At 44.4% G+C, this 15,530-nt stretch overlaps 2 protein-coding genes across 2 annotated transcripts in view; both read left to right on the top strand.

Annotated features, from left to right (window-relative positions):
- Positions 1–971: 971 nt before the first annotated feature.
- LOC108795262 (protein spire homolog 2-like) lies at positions 972–2,197 on the top strand. The gene is made up of 3 exons (XM_018566475.1): positions 972–1,250; positions 1,969–1,999; positions 2,092–2,197. Exons 1-3 carry the CDS (start codon positions 995–997, stop codon positions 2,195–2,197), a joined length of 393 nt encoding a protein of 130 aa, XP_018421977.1. The 5' UTR covers positions 972–994.
- A 1,428-nt stretch (positions 2,198–3,625) lies between these two features.
- The window catches only part of SPIRE2 (spire type actin nucleation factor 2), a 46,008-nt gene continuing 34,103 nt past the window's right edge, over positions 3,626–15,530 (top strand). Inside the window, exon 1 of the mRNA XM_018566495.1 lies at positions 3,626–3,904. Within this exon, the coding sequence (XP_018421997.1) occupies positions 3,649–3,904 (256 nt within the window). The 5' untranslated portion in view covers positions 3,626–3,648. The remainder of the gene's footprint in view (positions 3,905–15,530) is intronic.

Here is a 15,530-nt window from a genome sequence, read left to right as displayed (position 1 = left end):
GGAGTGCATGCACTGATGGGGGAGACTACAAGTGGCCGTGCCGACACACATTGCACAGGTAAGGTCAACTGTTGTCACCACCAGGAAGCCGGCCAAGAGCAATGATGGGCAGGTAACACTAGAGTAAGCGCATTGTAAGTGATTATATCAGCATTTAGAAATAGCTTAAACACCTCGACATTTAATATCACTTTAAAGAATAACTTCAGGATTTATTAAAAATAACCCCTGCAGGGGAACTACACTAGTGGGTAGTGCAGCACCCTGACCGGCACCTTTAATGAAAAGCTGACTTTTTGGAGGGGGGTAGCCCCACTGCAAGTGTGAATTTTACTAACTCCTGGGGCTCCTTTTTTGGGAAAGATTTTGGATTCCTATGTGGCATCTCCAGAGGCAGGGGAGGGGGGATCTTGCCCCTGTGGTGCAGCACCCTGACCTCTACTAATAATAAAAGCTGACTTTTTGGAGGGGGGTAGCCCCACTGCAAGTGTGAAATGTATTAACTCCTGGAGTTCTTCTTTTGGGAAAGATTTTGGATCCCTATGTGGAATCTACAGTGGCAGGGATCTTGCCCTGTGGTTCAGCACACTAACCTCCACCTATTTTTGCTGGGGAAGGGGTGTCACCCTTTAAGCATGCAGGTTGCTTGTTCTCATCATGCTGACACACTGCTATGTAATTTAAAGGTGAGGTAGCAGGCAGCAAGCCAGGTCACACTGATTTATCGGGTGATCTTTGCTCTGGGTTGGGCTGCAGTGTGCACACCTGTCACTGATTTCCTCCCGGGGACCGTGCTGTCACTGCTCCGATCTCCAGCGGCCCCTCCTGACCACAGCGCTGACACTTCGTGCGGTCTCCCCTCCCCGCTGATGACTCGGGCCCGGTAGGAGGGATAGGAGAAGGCGGCGCCTCCGTCCCCTGCACCGGACTCTCCCTGGCCGGCTGAGAGATGGAGCGCTGCAGGTTGTGTGCCCGGTGATGGAGCCTCGCCCGGATGGCCAAGGCTAGCAACAGCGGCGGCAGCGTCGTGGGGATTGCGGGGGGATGCGGGGAGCTGTCCCTGGAGGAGGTGCTGAAATCCTACGAGCAGCCCATCAATGAGGAGCAGGCGTGGGCCGTGTGCTACCAGTGTGCCCGGGGACTGGCACAGAGCTCCCCGGGACCCAGGGCCAGGATACGGGACCCGTCATCTCTGCTACTCCACCGGGATGGCATGGTCACAGTGGTGTCGGATCCGCAGGGCGCACCGGGTGAGTGATGCTTCTGCAGATAGCTGGGATCCTGTGGTTCACTGTAGATCCAAGAGCTTGCAATCTATCCTTGAGAGACATAGGGATGCAGTAGCTGTGACACCTAGAGGTAATTAGAGCAGAGTTTCTCAGCCTTTTATCACTCATGGCACCCTTAAAAGTATGCAAAATCTTGAGGCATCCCAGTCTAAAATGTAAGGGGGGCATGCAAAAACACAAAAAAAAAAAAAAAGTGGGGTTCCTCCCTTTGCATTGAAGTCTTCCCTTCACATCAGAGCCCCCCCTTTCACAACAGAGTCCCCATTTCAAATCAAAATTCTCCCTTTCACATCAACATCCCCCTTTATGTTAGTAGCCCTCCCCAGTAGCCTTTCACAAACCAATTTTTCAGAAGCAGGCTTTGATTGGGAAGTTTTTGCCCCTGGAAATGTCCCTATCAGTCATCATAAAATCCCCATTAGTAGCCCTCCCCAGTAGCCTTTCACAAACCAATTTTTCAGAAGCAGGCTTTGATTGGGAAGTTTTTGCCCCTGGAAATGTCCCTATCAGTCATCATAAAATCCCCATCTTTTGTGCATTGAGTGTACATTTTTAAGTTGCTCATCATGTAGTTTTATATATTTATATTATATTTTTGTAATATTTTTTTATAAACAAATATTTTATATATTTATTTTTTTGCTATTGATAAATGACTTGGAATGTTTGTTTGGATTAGAAGTACTCATTTTCTGGGTGTCTAGTACGCGGTGAGTCCGTATTGTGTGTGGAGATTTTAGCTGGAGCAATTTCGTCGTTCCTGCAAGTGGTTTTATAATGTTAGCAATTTTGTATCTCCCAGGAGCTCCCAGAATGTGAAGTCCCAGATTATATGGGGGCTCCTTCCAGCATCTGAATTCAGAATGTCTTCATTGATTTTACAGAAAATGCAGCAGGAGGATGTCTGAACGTCTTGATTGGGTTTATATTGTCCCTGCCAGGGCCCAGAACTCTAGTATGGAGATCCCCCCGGCCGCAATGCGATCGCCCGCACGGGATCACAAGGCACATTGTGCCTGCAGTCCGGTCCGATGAAAATGCTGCAAGCACTATTTTGATTGCACAGCACCGGACCAAACTGCAGGCACAATGTGCCTTGCGATCCCGTGTGGGCGATCGCATTGCGGCCGGAGGGCGTGGCTACGGTGCCATTCACTTCAATGGCCCGCCACGCCCCCTCCAGCCTGGCAAAAAAGTGAGCCGGCCGCAATGCGAGGCAGTGCGTTCCGGCCAGAACGCACTGCAACTGGTGTGAACGGACCCTGAGAGATAAGGTTGAAGGTTTTAGTGCAGGAGGAGGAAAGAAGAACAGAGGGGTTTTGTTCCAAAAGATGGACAGTCCTTCCGAATGAGGGATAGTTGGGAGGAGTGCATGCACTGATGGGGGAGACTACAAGTGGCCGTGCCGACACACATTGCACAGGTAAGGTCAACTGTTGTCACCACCAGGAAGCCGGCCAAGAGCAATGATGGGCAGGTAACACTAGAGTAAGCGCATTGTAAGTGATTATATCAGCATTTAGAAATAGCTTAAACACCTCGACATTTAATATCACTTTAAAGAATAACTTCAGGATTTATTAAAAATAACCCCTGCAGGGGAACTACACTAGTGGGTAGTGCAGCACCCTGACCGGCACCTTTAATGAAAAGCTGACTTTTTGGAGGGGGGTAGCCCCACTGCAAGTGTGAATTTTACTAACTCCTGGGGCTCCTTTTTTGGGAAAGATTTTGGATTCCTATGTGGCATCTCCAGAGGCAGGGGAGGGGGGATCTTGCCCCTGTGGTGCAGCACCCTGACCTCTACTAATAATAAAAGCTGACTTTTTGGAGGGGGGTAGCCCCACTGCAAGTGTGAAATGTATTAACTCCTGGAGTTCTTCTTTTGGGAAAGATTTTGGATCCCTATGTGGAATCTACAGTGGCAGGGATCTTGCCCTGTGGTTCAGCACACTAACCTCCACCTATTTTTGCTGGGGAAGGGGTGTCACCCTTTAAGCATGCAGGTTGCTTGTTCTCATCATGCTGACACACTGCTATGTAATTTAAAGGTGAGGTAGCAGGCAGCAAGCCAGGTCACACTGATTTATCGGGTGATCTTTGCTCTGGGTTGGGCTGCAGTGTGCACACCTGTCACTGATTTCCTCCCGGGGACCGTGCTGTCACTGCTCCGATCTCCAGCGGCCCCTCCTGACCACAGCGCTGACACTTCGTGCGGTCTCCCCTCCCCGCTGATGACTCGGGCCCGGTAGGAGGGATAGGAGAAGGCGGCGCCTCCGTCCCCTGCACCGGACTCTCCCTGGCCGGCTGAGAGATGGAGCGCTGCAGGTTGTGTGCCCGGTGATGGAGCCTCGCCCGGATGGCCAAGGCTAGCAACAGCGGCGGCAGCGTCGTGGGGATTGCGGGGGGATGCGGGGAGCTGTCCCTGGAGGAGGTGCTGAAATCCTACGAGCAGCCCATCAATGAGGAGCAGGCGTGGGCCGTGTGCTACCAGTGTGCCCGGGGACTGGCACAGAGCTCCCCGGGACCCAGGGCCAGGATACGGGACCCGTCATCTCTGCTACTCCACCGGGATGGCATGGTCACAGTGGTGTCGGATCCGCAGGGCGCACCGGGTGAGTGATGCTTCTGCAGATAGCTGGGATCCTGTGGTTCACTGTAGATCCAAGAGCTTGCAATCTATCCTTGAGAGACATAGGGATGCAGTAGCTGTGACACCTAGAGGTAATTAGAGCAGAGTTTCTCAGCCTTTTATCACTCATGGCACCCTTAAAAGTATGCAAAATCTTGAGGCATCCCAGTCTAAAATGTAAGGGGGGCATGCAAAAACACAAAAAAAAAAAAAAAGGGGGGTTTAATTCTCCCTTTCACATCAACATCCCCCTTTATGTTAGTAGCCCTCCCCAGTAGCCTTTCACAAACCAATTTTTCAGAAGCAGGCTTTGATTGGGAAGTTTTTGCCCCTGGAAATGTCCCTATCAGTCATCATAAAATCCCCATCTTTTGTGCATTGAGTGTACATTTTTAAGTTGCTCATCATGTAGTTTTATATATTTATATTATATTTTTGTAATATTTTTTTATAAACAAATATTTTATATATTTATTTTTTTGCTATTGATAAATGACTTGGAATGTTTGTTTGGATTAGAAGTACTCATTTTCTGGGTGTCTAGTACGCGGTGAGTCCGTATTGTGTGTGGAGATTTTAGCTGGAGCAATTTCGTCGTTCCTGCAAGTGGTTTTATAATGTTAGCAATTTTGTATCTCCCAGGAGCTCCCAGAATGTGAAGTCCCAGATTATATGGGGGCTCCTTCCAGCATCTGAATTCAGAATGTCTTCATTGATTTTACAGAAAATGCAGCAGGAGGATGTCTGAACGTCTTGATTGGGTTTATATTGTCCCTGCCAGGGCCCAGAACTCTAGTATGGAGATTTCTTCCTATTGGCCATAAACTTGACAATGTCCTGAGACCTTTTCCTGAGAGCAGGAAGTACAAAATAAATTGTTTTAAAAGTAAACAGGACAGACCAGAAAAGAGAGAAATAAAGGTATAAAGGGGAGTGAAAGAGAAAAAGAAAGAGAGGGATAGGTGGGAGAGAGAGAGATAGAAAGAGAGGGTGAGGGGGAGAGAGAAAGAGAGGGGGAAAGAGAGAAATAGAGGGTGAGTGAGAGAGAAAGAGAGGGTGAAAGAGAGAAAGAAAGAGAGGGTGAGTGAGAGAGGGAGAGAGAACGAGAGGGGGAAAGAGAGAAAGAACGAGAGGGGGAAAGAGAGAAAGAAGGAGAGGGTGAGCGAGAGAGGGAAAGAGGGGGAAAGAGATAAAGAAAGGGAGGGATAGGGGGAGAGGGAGAGAGAGATAGAAAGAGAGGGTGAGTGGGAGAGGGAAAGAGATAAATAAAGAGAAGGTGAGTGAGAGAGAGGGTGAGTGAGAGAGGGAGAGAGAGAGAGAGAAATAAAGAGAGGGTGAGTGGAAGAGAGAAAGATAGGGAGAGCAAGAGAGAGGGAAACAGAGGGGGAGAGAGGAAGAATGAGATGGTGAGAGAGATGGGTAGAGAGAAAGGAAGAGGGAGGGGGGAGAGAAAGAGTAAAAAAGTGGGGGAGAGTGAGGGATAGAAAGAGAGGGGAAGAGAGAAAAAGAGAGAGGGGAAGGGAAAAAGAGTGGGGAAGAGAAAGAGAGGGAGAGAGTGAAAACGGTAGGGGGAGAGAGAGAGAAAGAAAGGGTGAGGGGTGGGAGTGGTGCAGGAAGAAAACATGAGGGTTCATTGACCAAGTTGTAATCTTGCATTAGAGATCATGGTTGGGTATGTCATATTATACAGGAATAAAGGGCAGTAGGCAATAAAGGACATGGTTAGGCAGCACTTGTTATGGACGTATACATATTCTAACATCCACTCTCAATGTTCCTAGTTAGCTGATATGCTGGTGCATTTGTTCTTTTTCCAGGAAATGTCAAGACCTTAAACGTATCATCCTGCACATGTAGTTGTATACCAGACACTGGGTGTACAGGGCAGCCGGGCAGCAGAAGAGATGGCATACTGAAGCATAATGTTTTACTAGAATTGGGGGGCATAGGGTCAATGAAGGGGCATCTTTCGCCCTTAAATTCAACTTATTTATTTTGATTAATTAACTAATTTGGGTTAAAATCATGTAAAAAAAATTGGAAATATAAAAGAGATGTAAAAAATAATAATACTGAATTGCTCACTGCTCACTTGTTAATTCTTTTTTTTTCTTCTGTATGATTTGCTATTGCTCAGCCAGCGTTTGAGGTTAATGATCCCATAAAGTAAGAATAGCTCTAAGCTTACCTGTGCTTCTGTGATGGCATATTATGTTACTGCAGCAGAGGAATGTGTAACCCTGTACGCCTCTGTGCATTTGAATATACGCTTCCATGTATGTGAGCCGAGCTCACCACTCTCAGCCGGTGACCCAATGCCCCTGTGTATGCTCTGTAGTTATGTATGGGTATTGATGCCAGGAGCACGATCTGCACCTGCCCATTGTTTACAGTCTGCATCATGCGCCATGCAGCAGCCAGACCACATCCCCCACCTTTTACTGCAAAGAGCAGGAAGCAGCACTATGCAAGAGATAGGTGTGTGTGTGTGCCTATGGACTGTATGTTTCTGTGAATGGGAGGATAAGATTCTGTAGGGTCTCTGTATGCCAGTGCTGGAGATAAAGGGAGAGATTGTATATGTGTGTCTATAAATGGTTTTAATACTTATACAGTTGGGTAATTTTCTAGTAAATGTAACTTACCTTCAACCAGATTTTGATTCAAATTAAATCATACGGCTTAATTTACCAACAACCTGCCATAATAAATATCCATATATATAAACAGTTGGTAGCAGATCATCTTTATCCTTAGGATTATGTTTGCGATGGCAAATTCTTAAATTTGCTAGAAAGCTGCTAGGAAAATGCCACAACCTGGTTGTGCAATCTCTGTGTAATCTACTTTACCAACACTGTGTAATATAATCTCCATTTTAAACCAACTGTTCAATTTGTATCCAGTTAATTAGGTCTTTCTGCCGGGTCATTGTTGGTAGATCTAAAATAGATTGTACAATCAAAGTGTAGGTAGAGATATGCAAACCTCTAATAACTTCGAGCAAGTGTGGCTCATCCCGACTTTTTAGAAACTTGCAGCCCTCTGAAGTTTGGAATTTTAGAACCGGAAGTCCTATTGATGTCAATGGGATTCCAATCCAGGTCCCAAAAATGGTGTCATTTTGTGTACAGGTTTTATCCTAAGTATATGAAGATATATGTCTGTGAGATCTATGAACTGATCGTTCTTTCAATAATGTGTCCTTGTAGCCCATATGAAGGCGGACTCCCTGAGCTGCCAGTTTGAATATACGGATTAAAGGAATCACCAGCGCTCACAGGTTGTGAAATTCTTGTTAATTTTTATTGAACATGCATCACATGCGTCAATGATTGACCCATGTAGAAGATATGTTATCCGCACACCATTCTGCTTCGGAATGTCATCTTTTTTTCGTATTCCTTTAGCACAACATGTGAATGCAACGTTTCAGAGCCTCACAATACCCCTTTGTCAGGCAAAGTGTGGACATTTTTGCCTGATGAAGGGTTCCTGTGAGGATCTGAAATGTTGCATTCACATGTCGTGCTAAAGGAATATGAATAAAGATTACATTACGAAGTAGAATGGTGTGCGGACAACATATCTTCTAGATTGTATGCTGTGGCACCATCCACCCGTTGGATTCTGGGGTACATCGGTACCCCAGGGGATATTACAAAGACATATGATTGGGGTACATCGGTACCCCAGGGGATATTACGAAGACATATGATTGACCCATGTGACGCATGTTCAATAAAAATGAACAAGAATTTTGCATCCTGTGAGTGCTGGTGATTCCTTTAATCCGTATATGAGAATATAGGCGCCATCAGTGTCATCAGGTCGAGCACTGCTATTCAGAAAGGTCTACAGAGCCGTACGGAGTGCAGGTGACAAACAACAACAATCTACCAGTTTGAATGACAACTGTCTTAGAGTGGAATTCCCCTAACTTTGGAGACATTTCCTCTCATTTCCCATTGTGTCGCCGGGACAGGAAGTAAAGGGAAATCCAATGGGACATAGACAGGTTTTGGCCTTAGATGTTTAAACAACCTGCTTGTGTCTCCCATTTCTTAGCTACTCTGTTGGTGAAATACTTGGGTGTGAGTTTCTGGGGCTGCACACCTGCATGGTCCTTTTCTCCCTTTTAGATTGTACGTGTATTTAACATCATGGTGAATCCAGCAGCAGAAGTGGGAACATTTAAAGGTGATTGGGAACACTCAAAACTGCTAAGTGCATGGGGACAGAGCCAGGACATTTTGCTGGGGAATCTCACTCCTAAAAAAGCCAGCAGATGACTGAGCCCATCATATTCCACTTATGACTCAAATATCTCTATTGGGTGGACTGGGCCTTTGAGATGTGTTAAGCTTTGGTGCAAGTCCAGCTAACGACAGCAGGCTTACGTGGTGGTAAAGCCACCCGTGTACCTGTATTCTGTGGAAGGGAATTAGCACAGCGCAGAATGAGCGACCAGATGTTGCTCAGCCTGCCTATAAGGCTGCATGGCAACATTATCTAAAGTAATCAATGTAAAGATTTTCTGATTTTAGCACAGCTTCAATATTTCCTAGATGCATTTCACTGAATGCTTTTAGCTTTCTCTTTGATTCACAGTACTGTAAGTGCACCTACGTCTATACAATACTTTCTAGGTCATGTTTATGCTTTTTAGCGGCACGAAAAAATGTGCTTCCTGTACAGTGTTTTATCTGCCATGAAAGAGCCATGCCTCGTGGCTGTACAGGCTTTGTTCACTTTCTGTGCAGAATGTATCATCTGTCAAACGAGGAATTAACTGAAGAAATGTACATAGCATCGAGACCATGTGTTCTGAGGAGGAAGGGCTGCGGGAGCTTTTCTTTCTATTTTTGTTTTAATGCCTTGTAGAATTTGTGAATGTGACAATGTTTCATATGTATAGAAGGTGCTTTTGTCAAAGCATGACGGTAAATGAAAAATGCTGAACATTCCAGAAATGTCAATATTACATAATAGTTTCCAGTGATTAGGTCAATAGGTGCAGCTATGGGGATCTAAAGAGATAAAGGGGTCAGTTCACAAAGCTTATTTTCTTCATTTCGGCCGTTATTTCATTGATATCGCTTGTTACAGTATATAGTTGCTGTTTAGAGGTAGTCAATTCACAAAACTCAATAACGCTTCCTTTTTTTAAGAAGTGCTAAATTAACTATTCAGACGTTATTTTAACAACTGGAGTGATAAAATATGCTTGAAATGCAATTCACAAAAGGAAAAGGTCCTTTTATCACTCGCTATTGAGACGTAGATTTATCACCTCCTTCAGGGTGGCGTTATGACAGATTTCAGGCGTTATCTGATGCTTGTTGCACTGAGATGACATGAGGTATATAAAATGGAACCTTTTTTCTTAATTTTCACATGGTTTAATGCTTTTGCGTACAGAGGAAGATGGCATGTAGCTGTCATTTCTACAGTTTTTATCCTTCTACAAATGTAGATGATTTTTTACAGTTTGAGGTTAGTGGCAAATCTCACATGACATGAAAAATCAAATGTCCCTGGACACACTTCAGTGGGGGTTGTAGAGCAAGTGGAATGTTCCATGCAACATTAATATCAAGACAAGCTTTATAGGTGGTAAGGAGAATTGCTTGCTCTCCCTAAACTGCCTGATTGTCAACAGATGTAGATCTAAATAAATCATATCATATATTCATTCCGTTCAGAAAAAAAGTTATTGTTATTTCTATATGATTTCTTCTCTACTAAATGTAAAATTAGTATGCATGTGGTGAATATGGAATATATTCCTTCCTTCTATGTGGAATCCTTTTGTGTGGTGAAAGTGAAAGTAACAGTAATTTAGGCATCTGCTCCACCCCTTATGCTACCAAAATGCACTGCAAAAGTGTTAAAATAACACCCAAAACGTTATTTTATCACAGCAATAGATAAAATAAAGTCTGTGATGTTAAAATAACACTTGCTTAAGGAACGTTAAACTGCGTGTGCATTAACGATTCCGGCTTTTGTGAATTGCATGTTTCAGCCAGTAAAATAAAGAGTGGTAAAATAAGGATAGATAAATTAACTTCTACTCTCATAACGCTGAGCTTTGTGAATTGACCCCAAAGTCTGATACAATATCTTTCAGCACCGGAAGCTCATCAGAGGTAGTTTTTGGCACAGGTATAGACAGTGATACCCTGCCCTATGGCTACCCTCTCACTAACCCTCCTTGTAATCCTAATAACCCTTCTTTTCACCCTAAATCTAACCCTCTCACTAACACTTCCTGTAACCCTAATGCTAACCTTCCGTGTATCCCCAAAACTGTACTCCTAGTTACTCTAACTATAACGCACAACAAGCCTTTCTGTTACTCTAACACTAACCCTACCTGTAATGCTAGCACTTACCCTATATGTACCTTCCTCTATCCCTACAACTAATGGTGCTTATGTAAATGTAACCCTTTGCAGTGGTGTCACATGGGAGGTGCGTGGGGTGTGGCCTGCACCCGGGTGACACCATTGGATGGGGTGACACCAAAATCACTGACAGTCATTTTGGTGTCACCCCCTCTAAAAAGTCAGGCACTCGGTCATGGACCGAGAGCCCAACACTGTCAGGAGAAAGGAGGGGACCCGGCGGCATACCTCATTCCACCGGATTAACGCCCCCTCCTCCCGTCAATTAGATGGCTGCGCATGCGCGATTAAGTCATTGTGCACGCGCGAGGTGACATCACGCAAATGCACAATGACGACACGGTTGGGTGTCACCCAGGCTCTGCTCCGGGTAACTCCCGGCCTCGGGACACCCCTGACCCTTTGCACACTTACCTTTCCTCTGCACCATAAACCAAGCCTTTTTCTAGTGTAGGATGCCAGCACTGAAGTTCCAGCACCAGAATCTGCTGCTTAATTTTAAGTAAAGCGATCCTTGTCACCAAACCAATAGCATCTGTAAAATTAACACAATATACTTCAGAAATTTCCATTCTATGAATGCCTGTTAAGGATCTTATGTATCCAGGTTATTGTATAGCTAGCAGTATATAGTCACATTTCATTGGACTTGTATTATTAAAGATATGTTGTAGCTTATAGAAGCCACTTCTCCAGTTCTGATGAGTGTCAGAAGAGAAGCCTGTACATCTAAAAGACCCAACACCCATATACTAGAAAGTAACCTGGTATATGAAATGCAGTGTAGAGGAATGCAAAGACTTGTTCATTGCATAGACAAAACAACCTCTCAACATATGAATGGCCCAACATAGGAGGGCAAATTCTACAGTCAAGACTCAGAAGTTTTTCTGCACCTTAGGAAAGGAGACATCGTTCGAGGACAGTGAGGTGCACATTTTGGATAGAATGGACAATTAGTTTTAAAGATGTGTGAAAGAGTCCATCTATGTCAAACTGAAACAACTATACCTGAACAAGGTTGGGGGGCCTTCGATACCATCTGTCATCCACATATAATGCCATTTTAACATCTCAACCCTGGCGATATGACAACAATTCACACATACACCAATGTACATCAAGGAAATGCAGACTGCCTGACACCAGGGATTGGATTATGTAACTAGAAGAGGGTGGTTCCTCAACCTTCACACCTTCCATCCTGTTCTTGGACAGTCAACATCTACACATGCCATGATGATTGGATTGACGTGTCTGTGCTACCATTAGATATAAACACTTTGAACTGTAGAAATAGCTTAGCTAAGCTACGAAATGTCTTCAACATAACAGAAGAAATCCAGAAATCTATTTTCACTCCCTCCATCTCTCTCCCTGTCTACCTCTTCCGTGATCTCTCCCTCTGTCTACCTCTTCCTCAATCTCTTTCTTTCCATCTAACTCTCCCCCTCTCTTTCTCTTTGTATATCTCTTCATCTATCTTTTCCTCTGTCTCTCTCTGTATACCTTTTCCTCTGTCTCTCTCTGTCTACCTCTTCCTCCAACTCTCTCTCTCTCTCTCTCTCTCTCTCTCTCTCTCTCTCTCTCTCTCTCTCTCTGTCTACCTCTTCCTCCATCTCTTTCTCTCTCTCTCTCTCTGTCTACCTCTTCCTCCAACTCTCTCTCTGTCTACCTTTTCCTCCATCTCTCTCTCTGCCTACCTCTTCCTCCATCCCTCTCTGTCTACCTCTTCCTCCATCGCTCTCTCTCAGTCTACCTCTTCCGACTTCTCTCTCTTTCTCTGTCTACCCCTTCTACCACATCTCTCTGCATCTACCTATTCCCCCATGTCTCTCTCCATCTACCTTTTCCTCCATCTGTTTCTTTCCCTCCATCTCTCTCTATGTCTTTATACCTCCATCTCTCTGTCTACCTCTTCCTCCAACTCACTCTCTGTCTCTTCCTTTCTTCTACCATCTCTTTCTCTCTATCTCTCTACCCAATACATCTATATATCTGTATCGGTTTCCCTCATTCCATCTCTCTCTCTCCTTCATTCTCTCCATCATTATGTCTGTCTGTCTCTATCTCCTTCCATCCCTATCTCTATCTATGTACGTCTGTCTCTCCATCCATCTCTCTGTCTCTCCATCTCTCTCTCTATGTTTGTCTGTCCATCTTTCTCAGTCTCTTCTGCAGGCTGCAAAATAAAGTACCAAATCAAATGTATAACATTTAATGCATTGCAAACAACTTGTATATTGAAAAATACATAAACATAATAATTGCCCATTATTCAGAAATTTCCCAATGACAGATTATTGCCACTATAAACATCAGCTAGCACAGGTCCATAAAGTCTGGTGATGCGGGAAGAATGCCAAGGCCCCACGTTATTATAGACCAGACTACAGGACCTATAGCTATTAGCTTAGCTCACTTTATTGACACTCTGTGACCATGAAGCTGGATTTCCTCATCTGCCTGGTGTATTGTGTTTAGAACACTTATATATAGGAGGAAACATTTTCTGCATCATTTCCATCCCAAGTGAACTGTGATAAGGCGATAATAGGCGGATAATTTCTACTCAGCAGGATTTGTGGAATTTCTACTGACTCAAACCCTCCTGTGCTGAGTGAGCACCTGACGACACATAACTCATGTCTAAGCATTGCACAGAATACAGTAATATGGTCTTCTCTTTGTATACACAGAAATATAGTACAGCTAGCTGATTAGGTGTCTGTTTTTTTACTGTATGTGGGGTCAATGGTATAATTCAACACTTAGGTATATCTAAAGCCATTTTTTGGGGGGGGGCTGGGGTTAATACAAGATTTGGTGAAACTAAAGATACCATTGTGCCTCTGGAAGTCATGACTTCTGGTCTAGAGGGATAGGAAACAGCACAATACTTACCTTTTCTGTTCTCTGACATCCCAGTATGTGGACAGGCCCTCCAGGACCCACTAGTACTGCATTGAAATTTATGATTAGGGATGAGCTCAGGTTTGGACTGAACCCGGTCCAAAACTAAGCTCCTCCAAACACAGAACACAATGGACTACCCGGTCAATCTGCTGCGGAACAAAGGATGTTATTGACCTAATATGGCCATGTTTTTGGATAGAGTAGGAAACAGTTATTACCTTTGCCAGGCTTTTATGCCATTTGTGTCCCAATGGAGATGTCGTCAGACAGAACAGGAAGTGAAAAAAGTCTCCTCAATGGGGGCACAGCATTTACAACTTGACAAGGGTTCTAACCATTTCCCACTCTATCCAAAGCTAAAAAAAAGTTTTGGCTTTAGATACATTTTAATTTCATTTACATTTAATGTTGAAAGTTTATGTGCATTTTTATAGCTGGATGTGAACTGGGGACCCATTAGAAATGAATGGGCACAGCCCCAAAACACACACACAGTGCATGTGAGCAACGTGTGCCTGTACACATTAGGACGCACACATGCATAGTTGTGATCCATTCCTAAAGGACCACTATTGTACAATGTGGTATTCTGAGTATAGATAGTACTGAAAGATAATTTCCCAACATGTTATTTATTACAGGTATTTATATAGCATCATCAAATTACATAGTGCTTTACAAACTGTACATTCACATAAGTAATTGCACTCAAGAAGCAATCTACAATCCCTATCTTGCATGCATACACACACACTGGGGGCCAGAAGCCAATGAACCTACTAGCATGTCTTTGGAGTTTGGGAGGAAACCCACACAAGCACAGGTGAGAACATGCAAACTCCATGCAGATAGTGTTCTGGACAGGAGTCAAACCAGGTACCCCATTGTTGTAACCACTATGTCACCATGCTTCTCCGCTCCTATAACCAGCTAACTTTTCCCACCAAAGGATTTAAATGGAGAAGGTAATGATCCTCATTCTCTCATATTTCATCAAAATAAATGAGAGTTGATAAATGATAAATATGGTATTGTACGGACAATGGCCCAGGTGTACATTCCCTTCCACGTATAATGTGGTGTTATTTGTGGAGCCCGAGGCACTAGGATAAAAATTGCTCTAATAACAAAGGCAGCCGAACAGGAAATGGCTCTGTTGTCTTGTCTCTGTCATTGTCCCTTGCTGAGCTACAACTGCTTTGTCATTGAGTCACGAGCACCTGTGCTGTACACATAGAACTGCCTGGCCCTGCACTGTCACATTCTTTATGTATAAATTCAGGTCAGAAGTGTCCATATGATTCAGGTCAGAATTCAGGTCAGAAGTGTTATATGAAGTGTTATATGAAAGTATAACTGGATCGCACATGGATATTGACTTTAGATACTATAAAAGCTGAACTTCATGTTACTGTAAATTAATTTTGTCTGGACCCACAGGAGTAACCAAACTTTGACCCTCCATCTGTGCTGAAACTACAAATCCCACTAAGCTTCTGCCTCTGGAAGTCATGCCTGTGGCTGTCAGAGCCTTGCAATGCCTTATAGGGGTTGTATTTCCACAACAGCTGGAGTGTGGAGGTTTGGCTGTAGGTAAAAAGGTTTGGCTGATTCTGATCTAGAGGGATAGGAATAAGCAAAGTACTTACCTTATTCCTCGCTCCTCCGGCAGCCAGTGTTATTTTCTGCTCTCTGACATCCAAGGATGTGGATGGACCCTCAGTGACCCGCTGGTCGTGCATTGTACGTAATGATTAGGGATGAGCTCAAGTTTGGACCAACCCTGGTCTGAACCTGAGCTCCTCCAAACATGGAAGATCCATGAGCAAGCCACCTAGTTATCTGTGCAAATCCTCGCCCCGCTGCTGCACATAAAGGTGTGGGATGCTTGACATGATGTAATTGACCTTATATGGCCACATGCCCATAGTAGGTCAATGTTATTGACCAACTATAGACATGTGGCCATATAAGGTCAATGATATCACTTCATCCCTCCCCTTTGCTTGCGTACAGCTGCGGGCAGGGAATTCCCTGGCTGCAGCTGTTTGGGCAGCAGTGATGGAGCTTCCTTTGGTGTTCAGAGGAGCTCAGGCTTGAACCTGAGCTCATCCTGAGTGATGATGTTGGAGAGCTGGGAGCAGTAGAGCAGCAAAGAGGAGCAGCTTTAGGGGAATGGTCAGATGGAGAGGAAGAATAAGCATTTCACCTTATTCCTTACCCCCTAGGCCTAGACTAAACAAACATGTATCTCTTGCATGGGGGGGGGGGGGGCACCAAAAA

The sequence above is a fragment of the Nanorana parkeri genome, unplaced genomic scaffold (assembly GCF_000935625.1).
Source record: "Nanorana parkeri isolate BGI_ZX_2015 unplaced genomic scaffold, ASM93562v1 scaffold952, whole genome shotgun sequence".
In the NCBI taxonomy this organism is placed as follows: Eukaryota; Metazoa; Chordata; class Amphibia; order Anura; family Dicroglossidae; genus Nanorana; species Nanorana parkeri.
This window is presented reverse-complemented; position numbering and strand designations above follow the sequence as displayed.